The sequence below is a fragment of the Ursus maritimus genome, unplaced genomic scaffold (genome assembly GCF_017311325.1).
Source record: "Ursus maritimus isolate PB19 unplaced genomic scaffold, ASM1731132v1 scaffold_9, whole genome shotgun sequence".
Taxonomy (NCBI): Eukaryota; Metazoa; Chordata; class Mammalia; order Carnivora; family Ursidae; genus Ursus; species Ursus maritimus.
The window spans coordinates 8162094-8187517 of NW_024427107.1; the positions used below are offsets into that span (position 1 = coordinate 8162094).

Here is a 25424-nt window from a genome sequence, read left to right on the forward strand (position 1 = left end):
TCTGCCTTTGTATATGGAGCTCACTTGGCCTGAAAATAGTTTTGTTTTGTTTTGTTTTTTACCATTCTTGGTTTATAGGTGTTTGAACTCTGTATGTGCATTATTGGAAGACTTGGGTTTGTGTCTTAGTATATGAAACTCCATAAAGCTGGATGCTTTTTTGTTGTATTCCTTAGGAACAAACCTACCACCATCATCAGGTTCACTGTGAGCTCCCAGTGCTCCAGAAACAAGTATTGCACTATAAGACTTCAAGTCCCTATGGGCCACAGACCTGGGAGATCCATTTGTAGCTTTTTAGCGTATGGCTGGAGAGCTTAGAGTATGCATAATCTCCTCCTCGGGTGAAAACTGGTAGTAAAATAATTCAGGAAGTCATTTGTGGAAGCTTTATTGCCTTTGTTAATGCCATGAGGGTCCTGCATTTTAAACTTCTGTGATAGTCACAAGAAAGTTGAGCATTAAAATCATTAATTTGTTCACTCAACAGGCAAAGGCTGTCAGTGTTCTCTTCACAATTATTCAGTTCTGATTTTTTTTTTACCACCAATACCACTGGCAGTCTACTTAAAGTCAGCGTCTTCTCTCACCCGGATTATGGCAATAGTCTTCCAGCTAATGTCCCAATCTACCCCTTTGCCCTCCTGCCCCCTACTTTTCATATAATAACCAATTTTGCTAAAATGCAAATTGGATTTCTCACTCTTTTGCTCAAAACTCTACAGTGGCTTCCAACCCCCTTACAGAAAAATACAAAATTGCAAACATTGCATGTGTTTAATACATACTCATTGAATGAATAAAATGACATGAATTAATTGAGTGCTTATGAATCATGAGAAACTGAGCTTGATGTAGGGGTAAAAAGACAGTGACATTCTTTTCTCTCCAGGGTTTTATATTTGGAGATGTGAGGTGAATTCACAAATGAATGAATACAAAAATAATGTTATTTTCTCTGGCCAAAGTCTGAGTAAAAATAGTTTGGGTGCAAACAATGAAATGACCAGTTCTCCCTGGGTGGTAGCAGAGGGTGAGGGAGTGGTGGTACTTGAGTCATAAAATAGTAGAAATCCCAGGATGCTAAAGGGTATGGAGAGGCTTTCCAGGCAAGAGAACCACAGGAACAAATGTACTGAGGTGTGAATTCATAACCAAGGAAGAGCAAGTGCTTTAATGTGGCAAGACACAGAACATAGGATGAAAAGGGAGAGGGAAGGTTCAGAGGCTAAAAGTTAGGTTAGAAAGGATAAACTAAAAGCCTTAAATGTCTGTATCTCATTGCTTGAGTTTATTGTATATCTCCCAAGCAATGTGGAGTCACTAAGGTTTTTAAGATTCATATTATACATCTGGAGACACTGGGAAGGGTCCATAAGAGAATTCAAAGTTGATTAATAGTAAGAACTAACATTTATTGAATGCCTGCTATTTACCAGGCTCTGTGCTAAGTCCTTCACTTTTATTTCATTTATTTCTCTCATCCCCCTTTAGAGATGGAAGGCTAAGGCAGAGAGATGCGAAGCCTAAGGTCATATTGTAGTAGGTTACAGAACCAAAACAGAAACCCAGAGAATCAGACTTTAGAAAACAGAGGGGGAAATGTATTAAGGAGATAAAGTTCCAGAACATAGTCTATTATCAAATAAAAGGGGTAAGGGAGGGGTAGGAGCTTCACATGCCTCCTAGGCTTCTAGCTTGGGTTACTCAGTGCATGGCAGAGTAGATTACTATGTACAGGATGGGACAAATTTAGAAGAAAAGCTAATAAGGCATTTTAAATATATTTGCTTTTATATGCCTGTGGGAAATCTGGAAAGCATATGGGTATACAAGTAAGAAGGCGGACATACAGGTTTGGATCTTAGTAAAGTAGGAGATGCAGATTTGGAACAGGGGGAGTGTAAACAAGATCAAATATCAATAGAAGAGTGGTACTGGTTGAATTGTGTCCCCCTAAAAGATGTTGAATTCCTAACATCCTGTACCTGTGAATATGGTCTTATTTGAAAACAAAAGCTCTTTACAGATGATTGAGTTAAGATGAGGTCATTAAGGTGAGTCCTAATCCATTATGACTGTGTGTTTATAAAAAGGAGAAATTTGGACTCAGATGCACACACACGGAGAGCACCATGCACAGATGAAAGCAGAGAGCAGGGTGATGCATCCACAATCAAAGGAATAACACAGAGTGCCAGCAAACTAAGGAAGAGGCATGGAACAGAGTCTCCTTCACAGCCTTAGAAGGAACCAAACTTTCCAACACTTTGATCATGGATTTCTAGCCTCCAGAATGGGGAGACAATAAATTTCTGTTACTTAGGCTACCAGTTTGTGATACTTTGTTAAAGCAGCCTTAGCAAAGTAATACAAACAGGGAGAGCATGGAAGAGTGAGTGATTACTGGTAATGACTGAACATATATTGTCATTTCAAAAATGAGTTTTCCAGTAGAAGAAGCATATAAGATACTCCAAGAAATAAAATGAGCTTGTGAAAATGCATGGAAGTCTAAGAAAGGAGGTGCCAGCAGTTTGCACAGGGCTGATGACAAGCTGCAGCTGTGGAGTGGTGAGAACAAAGTGATCTGTTCATGAAAGTTCCTGTAAACAGCACTCTACAAATCTCATTTTATAATTGATAGAGGGCAATCCAAGGCCCAAGAGAATGATTAAATATGTTTTTTTGTTTGTTTGTTTTAAAATGCTCCTGTTCTGTAAATATAGTGGCAGTGGCTGCATAGTTTTTGAACCTACCAAAATGATCCCATTAAAATGGGCAGAGCAAAACTGAAGGATCATGACTAATACCTGCAAATAAAGCTCAGCGCTGAGGAACACCTGGGTGGCACAGCGGTTAAGTGTCTATCTTTGGCTCAGGGCGTGATCCCGGCGTTATGGGATCGAGCCCCACATCAGGTTCCTCCGCTATGAGCCCGCTTCTTCCTCTCCCACTCCCCCTGCTTGTGTTCCCTCTCTCGCTGGCTGTCTCTATCTCTGTCGAATAAATAAATAAAATCTTAAAAAAAAAAAAAAAACTCAGCACTGAGATACCTCCATAATTACCAAGGGACAAATTAGGGACAGCTCCCAAGAGCTGTGTGATAATTGACAAATATGCAGGAAGAGACAGAAGGAAGGCTTTGAGAACAGAACCTCCAAATCCCCAACAGCCACTCACTAGAAAGTGCAGTGGGCCAGTCTTACAGGAGCAGAAGGACCTAGAAATGTGTTCTCAATGATCCAGTGCAAGAAAGAGTCCACAGGGACTGTAATGAAATAATATCTGATGCTATTGGAGCAGTCTTATTACACACAGACTGAAGACCCTTCTAAGATAAGGCTCCACATTGAAGAGAATCTGCTGGGAATAGATTCTAAGTCGAGCAGGACAGGGACAACCATGAGAAATGAAGGAGAAGGTCCAGATTCAAAGGAAGAGTCAGGGAAACAGAGACAGCTGATGTCAGAAAGTTGACAAGTGATATTCTTTTTTTATCACTCATGAGAACAAAAGAAGAATGAGCTCTGGAGCTATGACACCAGCCAAGCCATTCTGGCCCCCTTACTCCTCCTAACTACATAAAAAGTAAACTAACTCATTTTTAAACTTAGGAATGAGAAAAAAAAATCAAACCTATTGTAAGAAAAAGAGACTAGAAATAATGGTGGTGTTCTTACAGATAATGAAAGCATACCAAGAAAACATATGTAGAAAACAGATAAAAACCATAAGCAAATATTTCAAAATGAGTTGAAAGAAATTAAGAGAATTATAAAAGTTATGAAAGAATAATATAAATCAGAATTAGAAAAAATTAGAAAAGAGATGTATAGAAAAAAGATTTGACAAGAAAGATGATATAACCTAATATAGAATTCTAATTTTTTTAAAAAAAGCTCAGAAATGAAAACTCAACTAGTAGGGGTGTGACGCCAATCAAATACCATAGTTAGAAGATAAATAGAAAGTAGAAAGGAGGAAAAAAATTAAATCAGTAAGCTATTTGAGATCAAAAATGTTCAGGAAAATTGACTGATACAGAAGATAAAGAAGACACAACATAAATAAATAGGAGTCCTCAAAGAAGAATACCAAAGTAATGCAACAACAACAGCAACAAAATACTCAATACTATAAATAAAGAAGACTTGAAACTACATATTGAAACTTGAAACTACATAATGAATGGAAACCTGATGCAGAACAGCCAGTATCAAGATACATTCTAATAAAACCATAGCTCTTGGGGCCCCTGGGTGGCTCAGTTGATTAAGCAACTGGCTTTGGCTTGGGTCATGATCCCAAGGTCCTGGGATAGAGCCCTGCATCAGGCTCCCTGCTCAGTGGGAAGCCTGTTTCTCCCTCTTCCACTCCCCCTGCTTGTGTTCTCTCTCTCTCTGTCAAAACAAACAAGCAAACAAAAACCACAGGTCTTCAAAAGAACCAAATATTCCTCAGATATCCAAACAAAAAGTTCAAGTAGTTTATAAGAGAAAGAATATCAGATTTTTATTGAACTTCCATGACAAAAATTCATGCTAGTGAGCAATGAAGTAACAGATTTAATAGACTTAAATAAATAAATTGCAGACCTTGGATTTTGTATGGAATATGCATGGACTGTACAGCCTTCAAACCCAATCCTCCAATGAAAAGTTTTCCCCAGCTATTCTGCTTTTGTACTTCATTGCTGTATCCCTACCATCCTCCCCTCTTGATATCAGAAAGTCTTTGCACCAGGTAGGTGAAGTTCTTTCACAAACTCTAGAAATGGGCACCAATTTTCATGTAAAATTGTGAAACTTCAGGGTCCTCATAATAGATGGAAACTTATTCCCATGCAAGCCAAGATTGATAACTGCATGCTGTTATAAATATGCAAGAACTCAGGGAATATTGTCCCTATGCACCTTTCTTAGGGGATCTACTAGAGAATAAGCTTCAGACAACCCAACATACTGCAGAGTCATTTACGTAACAGCTGGAGAAGTATTCTAGCCAACAACAACAAAAAAGAGGGTGGTATGAATAGCCAAAGCAACCCTGAGAAAGAAACACTAAGCTGAAGGCATCACAATTCCAGACTTCAAGTTATATTACAAAGCTGGAGTAATCAAAACAGTATGGTACCGGCACAAAAATAGACACATATATCAATGGAACACAATAATAGAAAACCCACAAATAAATCCACAACTATATGGTCAATTAATCTTTGACAAAGAAGAAAAGACTATCCAATAGGAAAAAGACAGTCTCTTCAACAAATGGTGGGAAAACTGGACAGCAATATGCAAATGAATGAAACTGGACCATTTTCTTACACTGTACACAAAAATAAATTCAGAAGGAATTAAAGACCTACATGTGAAGCATGAAACAATAAAAATCCTAAAGGAGAACACAGGCAGTAACTTCTTTGACATCAGCCATATCAACTTCTTTCTAGATATGTCTTCTGAGGCAAGGGAAACAAAAGCAATAAACTATGAGGACTTCATTAAGATAAAAAAAGCTTTTGCACAGCGAAGGAACCCATCAACAAAACTAAAAGGCAACCTATGGAATGGGAGAAGATATTTGCAAATGACATATCTGATTAAGGGTTAGTATCCAAAATATATAAAGAACTTATAAAAGTCAACACCCAAAAACTAAATAATCCAATTAAAAAATGGGCAGAAGGCATGGATAGACATTTTTCCAAAGTAGACAAAGAAATGGCCAACAGACACATGAAACAAGGCTCAATATCATTCATCATCAGGGAAATGCAAATCAAAACTCTAAACTCACGGAGAATGGCTAAAATCAGCAACACAAGAAACAACAGGTATTGGAAAGGATGCAGAGAAAGGGGAACATCTTGTACTGTTGGTGGGAATGCAAACTGGTGCAGCCACTTGGAAAACAGGATGGAGTTTCCTCAAAAAGTTCAAAATTGAACTACCCTACAATCCAGCAACTGCACTACTAGGTATTTACCCAAGAATACAAAAATACTAATTCGAAGGCATACATGTACCCCAATATTTATAGCAGCATTATCTTCACTATCCAAATTATGGAAACAACCCAAGTGTCCATTGACTGATGAATGGATAAAGAAGATGTGCTATATATATCATTTGCTTGTGTGTGTGTGTGTGTGTATATATATATATAGAAAGAGAGAGAGAGAGAGAGAAATATTACTCAGCCATAAAAAAGAATGAAATCTTGTCATTTGCAACAATGTAGATGAAGCTAGAGAGTATTATGCTAAGCAAAATAAGTCAATCAGAGAAAGACAGAAACCACATGAGTTCACTCATATGCAGAAGTAAAGAAATGAAACAAACAAGCAAAGGGGAAAAAAAGAGAGCAAGACAAACCAAGAAACAGACTCTTAACTGTAGAGAACAAACTGATGTTAACATGGGGGAGGTGGGCGGGGGATGGGCTGAATAGGTGATGGAGATTAAGGACTGCACTTGTCGTGATGAGCATCAGATGTTGTGTGGAAGTGTTGAATCACTGTATTATACACCTGAAACTACCATACTGTATGTTAACTAACTGGAATTTAAATAAAAACTTCTAATAAATTTCTAAAGGATGATAGACTCAGAATATCACAATTTCACAAGCCCTAATGAATGAATGGATCTAGGAAATGGTCATTAGTGGATGAGGGCATCATAAAGGAGAACATTAGGGTCTCCTCACAAAAGTCACCTGCTAAAAAATGATCAAACTTGAATCTGATCAACACTACCTGACTGAAGAAAATACAAAGGACAAATACGTTAACCATACCACATGTGTGCAGTCATCAAGACCAAGACAGTGAAAAATAGGCAGGAAATGAAAAAAAAAAAAAAAAGGAGAGGAATCCCTGGTGTAAAAGAGACAAGATACATATCAAATAATCATCACATATAGGTCTTGTTTGGATTGTATTTCAAACAAACTGTAAAGAAAATATGATAATCAAGAAAATATGAAAACTGAGTATTTGATACTATTAAATTATCCTTATTTATAATGTAATAATTGTATTGCATTTATGTTTGTCAATTATTTTTAGTAAAATACTTATGGATGAAGTAACATGATGCTTGGGATTTGCTTCAAGATTATCTGGTAGCAGGGAATACGTGAAGGTATAAATAAAAAATAATGTATGTATTGTACATACATGTATCAATAATTAATCTGGGTGAAGTGTATAGTGGACTCAATACACTATTTTTTCTCCTTTTGTATATGTTTGAAATTCTCAGTAATAAAACATTTTTTTAGAAGACTTCAGGAGGGTTTCAGAGCAAATGCAGTCTAATACTTCAGACTTGCATGGTGCCCTACGAGAAATCCATCTCCCGAGTACCACTGAGCACGTAAAGAAACTGACCACAAAGGATGTGTGTAGATTGCCAAAGTGGCAAATCCCTTGTACACCCGAGTTTCCAACACATTTCAACTCACTCCTCATATTTCAAGTCAGTGGATTGCCTTTAATGAGGCCAAAGATTGCAGGGACTTCTCAAAGCAAACATTTAAGAATAAGGGTACTTGTTAAGCAGTTATCTTTGGACCTTAAATTAATAAGCCACTAAAGTAACTGTTTCTTGTGTGCTTGTGTATACTGGCTTGCAGAAAAGAAAAGCAGCCTTGGTGTTTGAATTATAAATGATCACTCATTTCTTTCTTATTCTCCATGTTTTCTTTCTAGATATTTCCACACAATCTACTTAGGTATTCGAAGTCGACAGAGTGGGGAGAATGACAGATGGAGGTTTTACTGGAAAATGGTGTATGAGTATGCCGATGTGAGTATGCTGCATTTGCTAGCCACCTTTCTGGAAAGTGCTCCACAGCTGGTCCTGCAGCTCTGCATTATCGTACAGACTCATACCTTACAGGCCCTCCAAGGTAAGGGCTTGTCATTTGGTTTCTGACTTTGGGGAAAGATTGGCTAAAGTAAAGTTTTTTGTCACAATCCAAAAAACTGTTTTAATATCCTTTATTGACAGAGGCCATGGTTCTCCCTGTTATATGTCTGCTATTTGACACGAGAATTTGTGAATGATGTGTATTTTCTTCTTCATGATTACTTGTGATGGCTAATTTACAGAAAGACAATTCTTTTTTGCCTTCAAGCTGCTCTCTGAGTTAAAAACATTTCTATGATTTTACATTTGGTCAGAATGAAAATAGAGGCAACTGGGTTTTTCTGGCTTGTGTGATAGAGTAATTTTCAAAACCTTGAAAAAAAAAAGGCCTAGCTCTCTATCTTTCTAATAATATTTATACACATATTTGAATATGAGGGTAATCTCTGTCATTTCATTTTGACATGAAGAAACAGAGAGAGATTAAAAGGAAATGGTAGGTTACCATAATATTTTTTTCAAAATTATAGGAGAAAAAATGTCATTATTTAACAATACATTGTTTATATACTACTGTTTTATAACACAAATATTATCAGATAAATATTTTTGTGTTTTGCTGTCTTGTTTGATAACCTCATCACTAAGACTGTCACTTATCTGCTCTGATGTTTCCTTAAGCTCTGCTATTTAAATCTTTTCTAGCAGCAAAAAGATCAGACAGACCAGTAGGTGCATAGGTGAATAAATGGGTGGATGGATAGACATTTTCTAAATAAGGAGTTTCCTGGCAATTTGTCTATCCTATAACTAAATAGATTTTGTGAATCAGTTAACATGTTATAACATGCTCATTTTGTTTCTATCTCCTTAGAGCCTTTGCTGTGATTTCCTCTATGTACACCCATGTTGGTGTCCTGTTCTGGGCCATGCTTTAACTCGAGATTTGATCTGATTGGTCTGGGGATTCTCTACAGTGTCATTAGAACATTTTATAGCAAGGAGCATATTAGCTTAGACTGAGCACTTTAAATGGCGAAGGATGGGAGCTACATGAGAGGAAAAGAAAGATGGAGACTGTACTGGTAGCTGGGGACCCATTTATTTGTAAATGTCTGGTCAACCCCTGCTCCACACTAGAATATCTTTGGTCCAAGAAGTTTAAGAAAAGGGTCAAAGAGTTCCGTGGGGTGTGATTCTCAAATGCTAGAAAGCAAATTGGAAGAAAGACAGTGTTGTGTTAGCACAGAAACAGACAGGAAAAGCCTGGAGAAAACAAGACGTATAAATTAGCTGTGGATGACTGTCTTTAGCTGTAAAAGACAACAGGCTGCAGAGAGAAGATCTGGCTTTGGCCATTCACTTCCTTGCTGTGAGACCTTGTGCAGGTCACTTAATGTCTCTGGGCCCCCACTTCTCAAATGTAAAGGTCACCAATGAAACTAGATGATCTCTAAACTCCTTGGAGCTCTGTTCCATCTTTGCATGATGCCCAATAACCCTACAGGGCCAGGGGTATGCATTAGGAAATGGTCTGTAAATGAGGACACAAATTTAGAGGCAACATCAAACTAAATCTCCATCACAGAATCTGGTACTTATCTCCAGAACAACTTGGCAACCTCTTAGTATAACTACACAAGAGGAGGGGCACCTGGGTGGCTCAGTTGGTTGTGTCTGCCTTCAGCTCAGGTCATGATCTCACGGTTTTGGGATCGAGCCTCACATTGGGCTCTATGTTCAGTGGGGAGTATGCCTCTCCTTTCCCTTTGATCCTCCTTCTCACTAGTGCTCTCTCTCTCTCTCTCTCTGTCTATCTCAAATAAATAAGTAAAATGTAAATAATAATAATAATAATAATAATAATTACACAAAAGAAAACCCAGGCACAAATGTGGAGCATTGCAACCTGCCTTCCTGTGGCCCAAGATTACTGGGTGTCCCTACCGGTTTTCTAAAGATTTAGAAAATCATAGAGAAGTTTTTATACTAAATATGGTGGAGATAGAGTAAGAAAGGTGAGAGAGGGCCTAAGAAAATGAGATCACTTCGGTTGGAGGGTTTTATGTAGTTTTATAGAAAAAACATAGAAAGCAATCCTTACTTTTTCTCAGATTATTCATTCTAAGCATAGGAATCAAAATTTCTGTTTCACAGAGTTGTGGCTCTTCACTGACCCTGGTGTCCCCGGCTTATCTGTCAAGCCCACATTTGCACGAGGCTTACTTTGGGAGCCAGACCTCTTCCTTGGCCAAGGCAAGCCATGCTGTCAAAATTGGAAAGCTGTAGGGGAAATGTGTTCTGTATTGCTCCCTAGGTAATCAAAAGACTGGCTGGTTCAAAGATCACTAGGATCAATGCAAGTCATTGAGCACAAGACGAGGAATTAGCCTTCTAGGTGGGTCTTGGCATTGCCATTTTTTAACAAGGGAGGTGGGCAGAAAGTTATGTCAAAAGACCAAACAGTAGAAAATACATGACAGCAAACAACAACCACAAAACCTCCAGCAAATGAAGATGAGCCCAGGCAACACTATCTAAATCAGGTTGCATTTTGAATAGAAACCTGTCTTCAGAGAGAGCTTCCAAATTCAACCCTCCACTGATAGATGATCCCACTTAAAATGAACCAGCTTATAAATTAAACTGTGTGAATAAATTACAGGAACAGAGCTTTTCCCCTCTAGGGGAAGAAAAGTAAATGTGATAGAAACTAGTCTGACATCTACTTTCATATATATTTATGGTACAAGATTCTTGGGATTTATATATAAAAATACAACTTTCTGCAATGGATGCAAATAATCAATGGAATGAACCCTCTGAAGTATTTGCAAATAGCTCTGAATTAAAATCTGTAAAATATTCTTATTTAGCCGGTAGAGAGTGGTCCTATGTCTGCAAGTCATTCTTGTATATGCCTATCTAGCATTATTAGTTTTTAGGATAGAAATGATGCCTTTTTAGCCCAATTTCAACCATTTATTACTTTCTGAAGGACACTCTTTTAAAAACCAATACGAAAATCAAAGAAAAGATGTGACATTTTAAAACAGATGCTTAAAAATTGCATTCTCCTTTATGGAAGTTGGCATTGCCTTAAAACACTGTTAGCTGTGAAAATCCTTTTCGGTATTCCTTACTTATTGAATAATTAAGTCAGAGGCACTTCATTGGATTGGAGGCTACATGCTCAGTGGTGAACCATGCAAGTAAAGTGTCATGGTTTCTCAGTTGGCAGTATCCCAGGAAGGACAATTTGGCTCCTGCCCTGAGACCAGTAATCAGAATAAGACTGAAACTTGGACATGAACATCCAGTCTTTTCACTCCATGTTGTTACCTTAGACACAACTGCTGCTCTTCGTTGGATCTGGAGCTTTCCTAGGGATATCTATCTCTGAAGTTAAGAAACACTCAAGAGGCTCCAATTGTACATGCATAGCTAAGATGGCACATATTGCATAAGTTTCCAGTATACACCTCGTTAAGATTTTCCAATCCAATTCCATATCCCTGCCAGAAGAGGAAGAGACAGAGAGAGAGAGAAAGAGAGGTTCAGGAAGGAAAGAAAGAAAGAGGGGTGGAGAGAGAGAGAACGAGGGAGAAAGTCAGCCAGGTAAACCAAGATGGGTAACGGTGCACCTGATTGTCTTAATTTGAGGACATGGCTCTCGGTGTTAAAGATGTTAAGATGTAGTCCGAGGCCTGGCTATCCTTTTTTCAAGCAACATCTTAAACCCATCCAGGGCCTTTGATTATATCTAAATGGTACAAGAAAAGGTAAACGGATGACTGTCTACCTTCTATAGAAAGAAATTACCCTACATGGCCTTTTGGATCTAAAATGAGCAAACTGCATCTAGAGGGTCTCTAAGTCACTTTGAGTTTTGTGAGTGTGATTTTCTGAAAACTTGGTTTTGGTTGTATAGACCCAGCCTCCCAAGGTTGGTGGAGAAGATACTGATTCATGTGTAAACAAGTGTCCACAGGCCTTCCCTAGCCATGTAGCATTGCTCAGTTCCGGGCTCCATGCACCATGCTCCATGCTCCATGGAACAGCCTGGGGAATGCTGTACAGGATCATGGCACACCATGTATTTACCCTTCCAGTGTGTGTGTCTGTAAGCCACGGCCCAGGCTGGTACAGCTCAGTCACCTGGCTCTGGCGGCCAGGTGTGCCTGCCCACCAGTGAAGCCATCATGAAGGAACAGTGATTCCTCTTAAGGAACCATCTAGGTAAACCAGAAGGAATCAGGCCTTCATAAGTTGCAAGTTGGGTGCCAATCTGCGAACCCAAATGTTTCCACTTTTTTCAGCTGGGTTCAGTTCTTCATTTCCAATTTCCACATTTACTTGTCATTACTAGAAAATCTCATTTTACACTTGACATGTACTTAGCTTTGATATGCAGAGTGAGTGACAAACAAATGCCTTCCCACAGGCCATGTGTCCAGGACAGCATTGTTGAGCAAAAAAAAAAAACACCAACACCTACTTCGATTCTGATTTCTTTAGATCCCAAACCCCACGTGTTGCCCTTTTTGCCAACAGTTTATCCTGAATACTTCATGAAAAGAAGAGAGGAAGAGGGGATGGGAGTTTTCTAATTATTCTTTTCCTGTCTTGCCTCCTGTGAGACCACTGAGAAAGTCACAAGTGATGGGTCTGTCCTCAAACATCCAGTACTATGCCCAGCAAACTCAGGGAACTAAGACATCCTAAAGTGTGAAAAACACTTCATTTGCTATGACCTGATGAGACTTTCAAGATTTAAATCTGGGATGTCCAGTCACTCAACCTCACGGTCGAACAGGTAGAGCCACACCCAACTACCTTTACATGGCTCAGGTCAGAGAAGGAACCCAGCTACCTCCAGGGTCAAGGCCTTCCTTCTCTGCCAGATGCTTCTTTCTGCTTGTGCCTGGCTCCACCTCTGGGTTTCTTCAAGGCAAGAGTGCCAGCCCGTGAGTGGGATTATGTCCCACATCTCTTTAGATCTGTCTACTTTGCAGTTGCTATTTTCATTCGTTAATTAACACATTTATCGAATGTCTATTATGTGTATGATGGTGTGTGAAGCTCTGCAAAATTTGTCCTAAAAAAAGTTCATGTTTTTATTAGAAGTTTATAATGTGACATTATAAACAACGTGACAAAACATATTTAGAAACACCTAATTTATCTGGGCATATTCTAGAATGTTCCATTTTCTAGATGGGATACTTTAAATGAGAGGAACCCTTAGAGCATATCTAGCTCACCCTCCCCCACTGAGGGGCCACCGAGCCTCTGCTTGAGCCCATTGTTCAATATATGGCACTTGTGACTGAATCTCAGACTGTTGGAAAAGGCCTTACCCAGCATCTAGCCCATCACTCTACCTGACACATGAATCTCTGATCAGTTCTGTCTTTGCTCACTGCATTCAATCTCAGGGTCCACCATCTCGCCAGGAAGGCGACTTATCATCATAAATCTGATAAGCAAAAGCTCTCCTCTCCAACTTTGGGCAAACAGTACCCCATCCTCTCTGTAGAATGTTCTTCCTGCTGCCCTTAGAGCATTGAACGTTCATACCAAGCAGATTACTTTAGTCCATGGGCAGAGTTGTCTCCTCTAGTTGAGCCAAAGGCTTCACAAGAGTCATTTTGGGTTTCCGAAGCTGTTCATTTTAACTGCTTGTTTTTTTTTTTTAACCATTGTTCTTGTGACCACTTAGTTTAATTAGCTAGCATATAAACTGATGAAATCTGAATGTGGAAAAAAGAGGTGTTTCTATGAACTCTGAGCTCACAGTCTCAGGAAGAGTGGATCAGACTTTCCTAACCAGGGTAGTGCTTTTGTAACTAGGCAGCATCAAAGTGTCAGGACCCTTCTTCAGTCACCCATTGTCTGGCCGCCAGAGATGGTTTGTGCTGCCCTAGGGGCTGCAGGTGAGGGCTGCACCCTGGTCCTCTGTAGCCACCAGCCCTCCTTTGCACAAGGCTATCCAAGAGCTGTATGCACCTGCCTCCAATGTCCCCAGACCACTCCGTGAGATTTAGTATTGTATCTCTGAATATTGCCTTTTTTTTTTCTTTGTGTGATGATATGTCAGTTAGAGTGCCACCCCTCATCAGGAATGCAGAACATGTTAGATATTCCTAAAGAAGAGATTTAAATCAGGAGATCTACTCCAATGGGTGCTGGGATGCTGAGAGGACAAAAAGCAGATGTCATCAAAGTAAGAGATTCCTAATTAAAGGGAGAAGCTCCCCCCCACCCACCCAACGCCAGAGGAATGAAGGAAGAAGTGCTCAGATCTCTGAGGAAGGCACAGCTTGGTGGGTAAGGGTGGCAAAGGGGCGGGGCATAGTGGCTGCTGAGGCTGCCCCGGCGAAGCCAGCCAGGCAGGGATGGAACAAGTCTCCCTGGATGTGGTGAGGGTGTGAGGCTGTGGGCCAAGAGAAGCTGGGGACAGAAGCAGGAGCTTTAGAGGCCAGTGAGGATAGGATGCTGATCTCAGCTGGAATCCAGAAAAAATTCTCTCTTCTCCTCCAACATGCTGCCAGTGCTACCTCTCTGCAGGACTTAATGGGAAGCCAGCTGGTCAGGGGATCAGGGAAATCTCCACGGGCCCAGTTGCACCTCTCAGGCAAGAGGTAACCCACTCCCCATTCTGCTTTGTTACTTGTGCCTACTTCTAGCTGAGAAATGATAACTGAGCTTGTTAAAGCCAGAAAGACCACTGTACAGGACAAATGCACAGGCTTTAGATCATGGAGATTGTGTCATGTGAAAGATATCCAAGCGGCCGAATTTGGCAATTGATATGTCTTCCTCCAGTGTAAGACCACAGAGCTCAAGTGACCATGCAGCAGTGTCCAGCAATCCTACCTGATTTCTCCTTGAAATTCATTGTCCTGCCCCCAAACTCGCTACGTTCTCATCCTCGCAACGCTCTGCATCTGGCACTCTGAACTGCTGGCCTCACTTCTTATTTGAGTGAGAAATAGAAGCAGTCAACCAAGCTGCTTTATTTTCCATTCAAACTGTACCGCTCTACCAGCTTCTGTGCCTGTGTACCTGGGCTCCCTCCATTTACAAGGATAAAGTACGTGCAAGCCTATCTGTCCACCCCTCCTCTGTGCTGGATTCCGTCCCTGCTCACCTACTCAAGCATCTTGTTGGTGAAATTAGCCTCTCTCCATCTCCTGCATTATCAACTTTTCTTTTTACTGGATTGCTGCCAGCACCCATAAGCAAGCTTCTTGTAATCACTCCCATTTTTATTAAAGACAAAAATTGGCCCTTATCGCCTATTACCATCATAACTTCTTGCTCTTCACAAACCCCTTGAAAGATTCATATACCTTTTCTCCTCTTCCTCACTTCCTATCATCTATATCTGTTTTCATTTTATAATTTTTAAAATATTATTTTTGAAGTATACCACATATATAGCAAAGTACACAACCATCATTAAGAAACCGCTACCAAGAGAAGAACATGAGCAGCATCCCGGAAGCTCCGTGCTTCATACATCCACACCAACATCTTGACTCCATTCTCCCTAAGTGTGCTGACTATTCTGATAAATGGGTTTTCTGGATTTTTGAGCTTTCTGTAAAGAGAATCATTCATTATTGTGCATGGGTGTGCATGTGCATGTCTGTGTGTTTCTGGGTTTTTTCATTCAGCATTATGCACATAGGTATAATTCATTTTCATCACTTTAAAATAATCCATTGTAAGAATAAACCTCAGTTTACGTATCCATTCTACTGTTGCTGATGGACACCTGGTTTGTTCTGTTTGGGACTATTATGAATTATGATACCATGATGGTTTTTATATGCCTTTACACATGTACACATACTTCTCTTGGGTTAATAAGAGTGAAATCACTGATGGAGTACAGGCACGTTGAACTTTAGTAGATGATGCCAAAGTATTTTCCAAAGTGGTCGTACCAATTCACAGTCATTCCTACAGCAATGAGTTTGTGTTGATTGCTCCAAATCTTCAAAATTTGGCATCATTGCTCTTCTTAATTCTAGCCATGAGTAGGATCTCAATGTGTTTTCGATTTGCATTTCCTAATAATGATCCAGCAAAAAAAGTATCTTTGATTCTTCTCTTCTTCCTCACCCCTTTCACCTAATCCATCAGCAAGTTCTATCTGCTCCACCCTCAAAATACATCTCAAAGCTAATAACCATACACCACCTCCACCACATCCTCATCCAAGCTACAACCTAGCTAGACTTCTCCAGTGAGCTGCTATCCCTGCTTCATCCTTGCCTCCACACAGTCTATTTGCCATACAGCAGTCATCATGATCTTTGTATCTTTTTATCACTTTACTTCCCTCTTTAAAATTCTGATGAGTCTTCATTGCAATTAAAACAAGTTCAACATTTTTGTAATGAGTGTGAGACAAGGTGCCCTGGTTTGGGACCTCCACCTTTTTCTACTCTTCCCCTACTCTCCCAAGTACGGTAGCACTGATCTGCTATTTCTTAGACATGCCATGTTGCCATTTGCTGTTCCCTTGCCTTGTCATTCCCTCAGGTCTTCACATGACTCATCCTCTTCACTCAGGACCACGCTCAAGCATCACTTCTAAAACTCACATCACCTTCCCCACCAATAGACTTTCCCTCTCCCTCCCTCTTCACTCTGTTATTTTTTGCAATAGCCAACTGAAAACTTTATTCGTTCACATGAATTGTTGCTATTATTGCTCTCTGTCATCCCTAATGGAAGGCAAGCTGCATGAGAACAAGGACAATAGAGATGAGACTGAAAAAGAGAAAGCACTCAAAAAGTATTTGACTGAAGAATTTAGTATGTAATTACCATGCTCAGAATCTATCTTAGTTTTTACTGGTTTCTCAGTTGGACTAGGCAGTATATTCTGCTGGTTAAGTTTCCATGGGAAAGCATCGTGTTATTTTACATGGATGAAAGATATAATATAAGCTCCCCTCAAATATTGTATTTTTAAGACTTCTACATATTTGGGAATTTTTAAATATTACCTTTTTATTCTCTATTACATCCGCTATTCAAGATAGAATGGAGGGGCGCCTGGGTGGCACAGCGGTTAAGCGTCTGCCTTCAGCTCAGGGCATGATCCTGGCGTTTTGGGATCGAGCCCCACATCGGGCTCCTCCGCTATGAGCCTGCTTCTTCCTCTCCCACTCCCCCTGCTTGTGTTCCCTCTCTCGCTGGCTGTCTCTATCTCTATCAAATAAATAAATAAAATCTTAAAAAAAAGATAGAATGGAAAGCACAAATACACACAAAGAAAATCAAAGCCATCTTCCTGACAGAAGTAATAAAAATCCTGCCACTGAGAAATTAGTGATTATATTTTATTGCTTATTCTTATAGACTTCTTTCATAATTTAGTATATATCACATTAAAAGGGAATTAAAATGTAGATGCTGTTTTATAACCTTTTTCTGACAACATACCATGAACATATGTCCATAACTATGTATATATAATTTCTACATCGTTTCTAACAACTGCGTAGTTTACCAACATGGATTATCTTTTTCTTTTCCATTAATTCCCTGTTTTTAAAATTATAAGTTATCAAATCATATTAAGAACTCAATCTTTGCAGATAGCCCCAATTATTTCTCAAAGATAAATATATAAAAGTGAAATCGCTGGATTTATGGGCAGGGTTTGAAGGCTTTGATACATAATGTCAAAGTGGCAATTTTAAAGTATACTTCTTAAGAAGAATTCTGCAATGTCTCAAGTTTCTGATCCATATGCATAGGAAGTCAGTGAGCGCAATAATCATGACAAGGACTGAGAAATGGGCAAATCTCTTGATATGTAGGAAAGAGCTCTTAATAGTTCCCATTCGAATATGAAGGGCTTAATTCCAAGAAGTGTCCTAATTTCTTCCCTTGTTACTTCATTGTATCCACCTTTATAAACTTTATTAAATCTGTTCTACTAAGCAGTATCATTTCATTGTTGATGAAACAAAAATTTAAGAACAGCTTCATCAGAGACTTTTGATTTGGACCAAAATTGTAAGGAAAGCAGATGCAAGTTCCTCAAAACATATGACAAAAATCTGACCAAAGAAAACTTGTAAAGAGTTAAACCATACAAAAATTATAAAACAGCAGCCTCTATACTGGACAGTTGTGATCTCTTTTGGCTTTATGAACATACTAGATTTATGCAATAGCATTTAGTGCAAAGCCCTACTATGTATTAAAAAAATTTTAAAAAGCAGCATGTCCTCCCTTCCAGGTACAAATACAGTAGAGACTGCCAAAAACAAGGGTAAGGTTAGCGATGATGCCGGCACTCAAAGGCCATTACACATTCCTTCCTGGCAGCATGGACCACCACATTTGTCACATACTAGGCAATCAATGGGTAAAATGAAGAATGAATGCCTGCTCTGTGGCAGAGCCCTATGCTAGGTTGATTGATATAAAAACAAATGGCACAGCCCTGGCATTCGAAGAATCCAACCGACTAGAAAAGAAAGACCAAAAAGCCGTTTTAACTCTCTTATGCTCTACATTCTATTTGTGGCCATGTTAAGACCCTTTGGTGACACAGAATGATCTCTTATGGAGAATGATACAAGGGAAGCAGAATTGCCATCCTTGCTGTCTGTGTTCAAAAAAAGATGTCAAGGAATGTTGGAAGAATCGGGGAAGTTTTCATGAAAAGAATGGCCTCTGAGCTGGGTCACAAATGATACCCAACATTTTTTTCATGTTCGATTTAAGAAAAGAAAAGAGAAGAGAAGAGAAGAGAAGAGAAGAGAAGAGAAGAGAAGAGAGAAAAAAGAAAAGAAAAGAGAAAAGAAAAGAAAAAAAAGAAAAGAAAAGAAAAGAAAAAAAGAAAAGAAAAGAAAAGAAAGGAAAAGAAAAGAAAAGAAAAGAAAAAAGAAAAGAAAAGAAACATGAACAAAACCAGAAGAGGGAGGCTGGTGGTTTTGTCTATGCCTGTCTGTTCAGTAATGCTGGTGATACTAGTCTCCTCAAAGCAGTGGGATTGTTGGTGTTATTTATAGTACAGGATTAAGATTTATTTCTTACCCTTGAAGGATCTTTCTAGTAGCAGGATAAGTCCTTGCATATATGCTTTTAAAGAAATACAGCCTATTTTCCTCTATCTCTTACTTTCCAGCCTGTGTTTTTGCATTGTTTGGTACTCGAGATTCTCAATAGATAAATCAATAAAATAGTAAACTGCCAGTCTGCTTAATCGATACATATAAGGAGTTGAGTTTTAAAAACTATCAACAACTTTGTAGGGAGAGACTTACAAAACTGACATGATGTGTCAGCCATCCGCTCCACCCTATTGAAAAGTATTGGCAGAATAAACGATGAATGTCTTGGGGGTAATGATACTATTGATCTCTTTATTTCACATTCAATAGCCTCTGAGTCATGGTACCTCCCCAAGTTATACTTAGAAGAAAAGAGAGATGCTTCATTTGCTTATCATTGATTCAAGTGCTTGAAATCAACTCTGTATGGTATATCAGCACCCAGCACAGCTGTGAGTAGTTTTGAATTTGAATCATTTTGAACATAATATGAAATAAAGGACTGACTATTTTTAGGTTCTACTTAATTATCTCCAATAATCAAGCACAAATCTTGGTATTTTTCCACCCAGTTTTCCCTCTCTCTCCCTCTCTCCTTCCCTGTGAGATGTGAGTGAATTTGTATGCATGTTCAGGCATGGGGTCCCAAACAGGCATATGTGTAGGATCAACAGGTGGTAATAATTGCGTGTGTATGAGAAGAGACCCGGAGAGAGGTGCAGAGTGGTTCTACAACGCTGTCGGAACAGAGAGGCATACATAAATAAAGGGCTGTCTGCAGCGAATAGTGTCCCCAAACACTGGCTGTTCCTTTGCCTTTCTTACGGCTTTGTTTTGCCAACCTCCAACCTCCCCAAATTTCAGTAACATTTCAACACTTCACACCTTCAAGGACACGGAAGCCCACATTTATTTTCCATTTACCTGACATTTAGCCCAAACTCAAAGCAGGTATTTACTTTGACTATTGACATACTGTAATTATTATTTCTAAACACTAAAAATTGCTACTGTGAATAGTCAAAATACTCACTGAGCAGGGACAAGACAAGGTCAACTTAATACAAATTCACAAGTGCCTTACTATAGTATTTCCCCAAATAGCTTTTTTTTTTCTTTCCATAGGAAGCCACAGACAGTTTGAGGATCAGGATTGTTTGACTCAATTCTGATTGGGTGGGTGGACGAGGGAAGCTCCCCCAACCATGTGAATAGTTTTCCTGATGAAACCTGCTCTTTGTGGACAAACTTTTGCCATCCCAAAGTGTGCATTGCAGTCTAGAAATGCATTTTGCATTTATTCGGCGGATTAGAATCAGACTGAATCTTAAAGCATTCCTTAGACATGTAAGTGAATATTTTCTTGATGACTCAGCAGGATAAAGAACTACGATCATTTCCGGTTGAATGATTCAAGGAAGCCTTTTTTAAAAAAAAAATGTCCCACTTGTGCATAGGACTGTGTATGTGTGAGAGATCCAGAGCCCTGCACGCTGTCAGAGCCAGATGCAAGCAGGAGGAAAAAGAAGCAACTGATTCAATTGGTATGTAAACAGTCCTCCATATAAAACCGTGGGGAGACTCACTCTTCACAGCACAATGAGCCACTGATTGCAGAAGGATAGGGCCTGCAGAGCGCTGTCTGCCTGAGGTTTGGTCAGCACTTTCATTGTGATCCTAAATTTCCAAGCTTTCCACTCAGCTGTAGGAAAAGTCTGAGAGTCTGGGAGACAAATGAGACTCCAAAACTCCAAAACTTTTTAACCATCCATAATAGTGTCAATTCAAACACTTGGACAATTCTATGGGGCTCCAGTTCTCAGTGTGGGGTTGGAACATAGGAGTTTCCAGTGTGTAGGCTTCAGCAAAAGCCAGAACTTCCAGATTTTTGTTAGTTAAAACACTAAGTTAAAATCGAAATGTAAGAAATGTAAAACATATCTCCTATGACGTAAATAGGGCACAAATATTTTTGCCATAGGCTTTAGGAATAAATGACTGAGTCAATAAATGCACAGACTGTAAATATCACAGATTCTTAAAAAATCAACATAGAAAAGTAAAGCAGCTACAAAAGTCACATGAAGTAAAATGATTTTCTTTTTATTGATTTGAGAGAGAGAGTATGATCGAGGGGAGAAGAGGGAGAGGGAGAGAATCTCAAGCAGATTCTACACTGAGCCCCCTGCGGGGCTTGATCTCATGAGCCCAAGATCATGACCCAAGCCAAAATCAAGAGTCGGCTCAACTGACTGAGCCACCCAGGCACCCCTGAAGTAAGTTGCATTTTTGAAATGTTTTGTGAACACAGAAGGAGATACTAATTTTAAATTCAAGGATACTAGGAAATTTCATGAAAGAGGGAGTATTGGATCTTAAAGAATAAGTGAAATGAGGGGCGCCTGGGTGGCTCAGTCTGTTAAACATCTGACTGTTGATTTTCAGTTCATGTCAGGATCTCAGGGTTGTGACATTGAGCCCCACACTGGGCATGGAGCATACTTGAGATTCTCTCCCTCCCTGTCCCTCTGCCCCTAACCCCCACTCTCTTTCTGTCTCTCTCTCTCTCAAAAAAAAAAAAGTGAAATTATTTTGAATGCTTGGGCAGGTCTGCTGCGCGCTGAAGTGGAAGTCAGAGCATGAGACATGTGTGTCATCACACTACTAACTCCAGGAAACAGGAGGGGAATAGCATGAACTTGATCCTGAAACTTGAGGGTCCTGAAAACCACTCTTTATTCCTAAGGTCTCAACAACAGGTTGCAGTGTCTTAATTAGGACCTAAGGGAATCTTCATTAATTATTACATTCATTTACTCAATAAACATTTGTGGAGTGCCCATCCATAACAGGCACTAATTTGGGTACTAGGAAAATGAAGATGACTAAAACTATTTTCTCTTGAAGAGCTTCCAGGCTAGTAATGATGAGCAACACATGAACAACTAAGTGCAAAGGTTGTCATAGGTACCGTGATGGAAGCAGACCCAGAGGACAGTGGACACCCAAAGAAAGGAGTGACCCACTCTACCTGGAAAGGATGGGAAAGGTTTTATACACACCTCAGCTTGAGCAAAGTTGATAGTTAAGGCAGTAAAAATAGAAGAGATCACCTAGGGAGAGATCAGTGGGGGAAGAAAAGGCCAAGAACAGAATCCTAGAGTTATCACCTATTAAGAGTCTAGAATGGAAAAGTGCCAGTGAAACAGAAGGATATAAGAGATGTGGGAAGATCAGAAGAGCACAGTGATATGGTAGGCAAGGCAGTTGTTTCAAAAGAAATGTCCATGGAGGACCAGTCAAGATAAGAACTGAACAACATAGTATTAGATTTGACGACTGTGACATCACTGTGACACCTCCCAGAATGTAACAGTGCAAAGCTTAGAATAAGGGGCATCTGAATGGCTCAGTCATTTAAGCATCTGCTTTCAGCTCAGGTCATGATCCCAAGGTCCTGGGATCAAGTCCTGCATCAGGCTCCCTGCCCAGCAGGGAGTCTGCTTCTCCCTCACCCTCTACTCCTCCCCCCTGCTTATGTTTTCTCTCTCTCTCTCACTTTTACTCTCTCTCTCAAATAAATAATAAATAAAATCTTTAAAAAAAAAGAAGAATGTGAATTAGAAGAGAAGAAACAGTAGTAGAAAAGGGAGAATTTCTAGACTAGGAAGGGAAGAATAAAATGAGTAAAAAGTGGCTAAGAGCATAAGTCAGGATAGAGACATAAACATAAGACTGTGTTGAAGGAACCATTAAAAAATAGACTTGAAAAGCAGAACCAAAGCAAAATCTTCCTTGAATCCAGTTGTGGCTGCCTTACACTGGTCTTTAACAGAGTTTACTGTGAGTCGACAAAGGGGACACCACCAGTAACAGGAAGAGCTGAACCAGAGCCCAAGGTTCCAGGCTCTATCCCACCAATAAAGGACCATAACATGGAGAAATTCCATCATGAATGATCTTTTATGTTTCCACTCACCTTGTAGCCCTATGTGTGTTATTTAACCACACTGAGCATTAGCTTCTCTGACCGGAAAAGAATTTAATGATCTAAATTGCAATGTTGTGTTAGAATCAAATAAACAATGTAAAGAACCTCAGCCTCCTGTCCGGTGCAATGAGGGTGATCAGCTGTCCACCTGTGCCATCCTCTCGCTTCCTTCTTTCCTGTCTCAAATGGAGAAGGGGAAGAACACCTCAGCCTGTTTCTAAATTTGCAATGAAATGAGGTTTCATAACTCACATTTTATTTCTCTTTTAAATGGATGTAGACCAATTTGAACTCATTTTACCTAACCGTGAAGTTAAATATTGAATTGTTCTCCCCTTCCCCGCCGCCCAGAGTTCTCTGTCTGCCCTTAGGTTATGCACACCCTCCAGAGCCAACGCCGACTGCATTTGTTGTGCTCTTGTCTCTTGAACTCACAGTTGTCCCAGAGGGGTTGAAACCTCAGATTCTTCCAGCAAATGCCACTTAGGCTTTGATCTGTCCACTGACCTGTATTTTTAGCACGAATTACTTTTAGCCTTGATTTTTTGAAAGAATACATATTTGGGGGGGGATGTTGTGCAGTATCTTTAAATTTTCTAAGTGGATCATCTTCACCCCATTAGACATTGAAAATAATCTTTTCCCCACAAGCTCATCAGCATTAACATGCTAAGTGTCGATCTGAACATTCTCAGATATTTTCTTCAGTTCTAGGAAAGTATAGGATTTCTAAAATTGCTGGTCCTATTTTCTTCATTTTTAAATAGATTTTATTTTTTAGAAGAGTCTTATGTTCACAGCAAAAAGAGAAGAAGGTATAGATTTTCCCCTGTATCTGCGGTCCCCACAGATGCGTAGGCTCCTCTGTTATCAACGTCCTCCACCAGAATGGTACATTTGTTACAAAGGATGAACTGACTTTGTCACATCTTTATCACCCAAAGTCCATGGTATATATTAGGATTCACTCTTGCTGTTGTACATGTAAGGTTTGGACAAATGTGTAATGATATGTATCTGTCACGACAAACTCAGAGTATTTTCACTGCCCTAAAAATCTTACGGTCTCCCCATGTTCTTCCTTCCCTCCTCCCAGCCCCTGGCAAATATTGATCTTTTTCCTGTCTTCATAGTTTTGTCTTTTCTATGTCAAACACTTGGAATCATACAATGTGTAACCTTTTCAGACTGGCTTCTTTCACTTAGTAATGTATATTAAAGGTTTTTCAATATCTTTTCATGGCTTGATAGATTATTTCTTTTTGCACTGGATAATAGGCTATTGCCTAAATGTACCATAGATTTTTGTTTGTTTGTTTGTTTTATACAGTCACCTACTGAAGGACATCTTGGTTGCTTTCAAATTTTGGCAATTACAAATAAAGCTGCTATAAACATCCCTGGGCAGGTTTATATGTGGACATATGTTTTCAATTCCTTTGGTAAATACCAAGGAGTGCAGTTGCTAGATTATAGTTTAGTTTTATAAGAAACCACTAGACTGTCTTCCAAGGTGGTAGTAACATTTTGCATTGCCATCAGTAATAAATGAGAGTTCCCATTGCTCCACATCCTCACCAACGTTCAGCATTGTCAGTGTTCTTGATTTTGGCCATTGTAATGGTATATAGTGGTATATTCTTGCTGTTTTAATTTGCATTTTCCTGATGATGCATGATGTGTATCACCTTTTCATATGCTTATTGCCATCTGTATTTCTTCTTTGGTGAGGTATTTGTTAAGGTCTTTGGCTCATTTTTCACTTGGGTTGTTGTATTTTCTTACTGTGTGTTTTTTTTATTATACTAATTTTTTTTATTATATTGTTAGTTCCCACACAGTACATCCCTAGTTTTTGATGTAAAGTTCCATGATTCATTACTTGCGTATAACACCCAGTGCACCACGCAATACGTGCCTCCTTACTACCCATCACCAGTCTATCCCATTCCCCCACCCCCCTCCCCCTGAAGCCCTCAGTTTGTTTCTCTGAGTCCATAGCCTCTCATGCTTCATTCCCCCTTCTGATTACCCCCCTTTCTTTATCCCTTTCTTCTCCTACCGATCTTCCTAGTTCCTATGTTCCATAGATGAGAGAAACCATATGATAATTATCTTTCTCTGCTTGACTTATTTCACTTAGCATTATCTCCTCCAGTGCCATCCATGTTGCAGCAAATGTTGAGAACTCGTTCTTTCTGATAGCTGAGTAATATTCCATTGTATATATGGACCACAACTTCTTAATCCAGTCATCTGTTGAAGGGCATCTCGGTTCCTTCCACGATTTAGCTATTGTGGACAATGCTGCTATGAACATTGGGGTGCATATGGCCCTTCTCTTCACTACGTCTATATCTTTGGGGTAAATACCCAGTAGTGCAATGGCTGGGTCATAGGGTAGCTCATTTTTTAACTTTTTAAGGGACCTCCACACTGTCTTCCAGAGTGCCTGTACCAACT

General features: G+C 39.5%; 1 protein-coding gene across 1 annotated transcript in view; it reads left to right on the forward strand.

Moving 5' to 3' along the window:
• The window catches only part of XKR4 (XK related 4), a 415020-nt gene that overhangs the window by 245761 nt on the left and 143835 nt on the right, over positions 1-25424 (forward strand). Inside the window, exon 2 of the mRNA XM_008706757.2 lies at positions 7721-7920. Coding sequence (XP_008704979.2) covers positions 7721-7920 — 200 coding nt within the window. The remainder of the gene's footprint in view (positions 1-7720; positions 7921-25424) is intronic.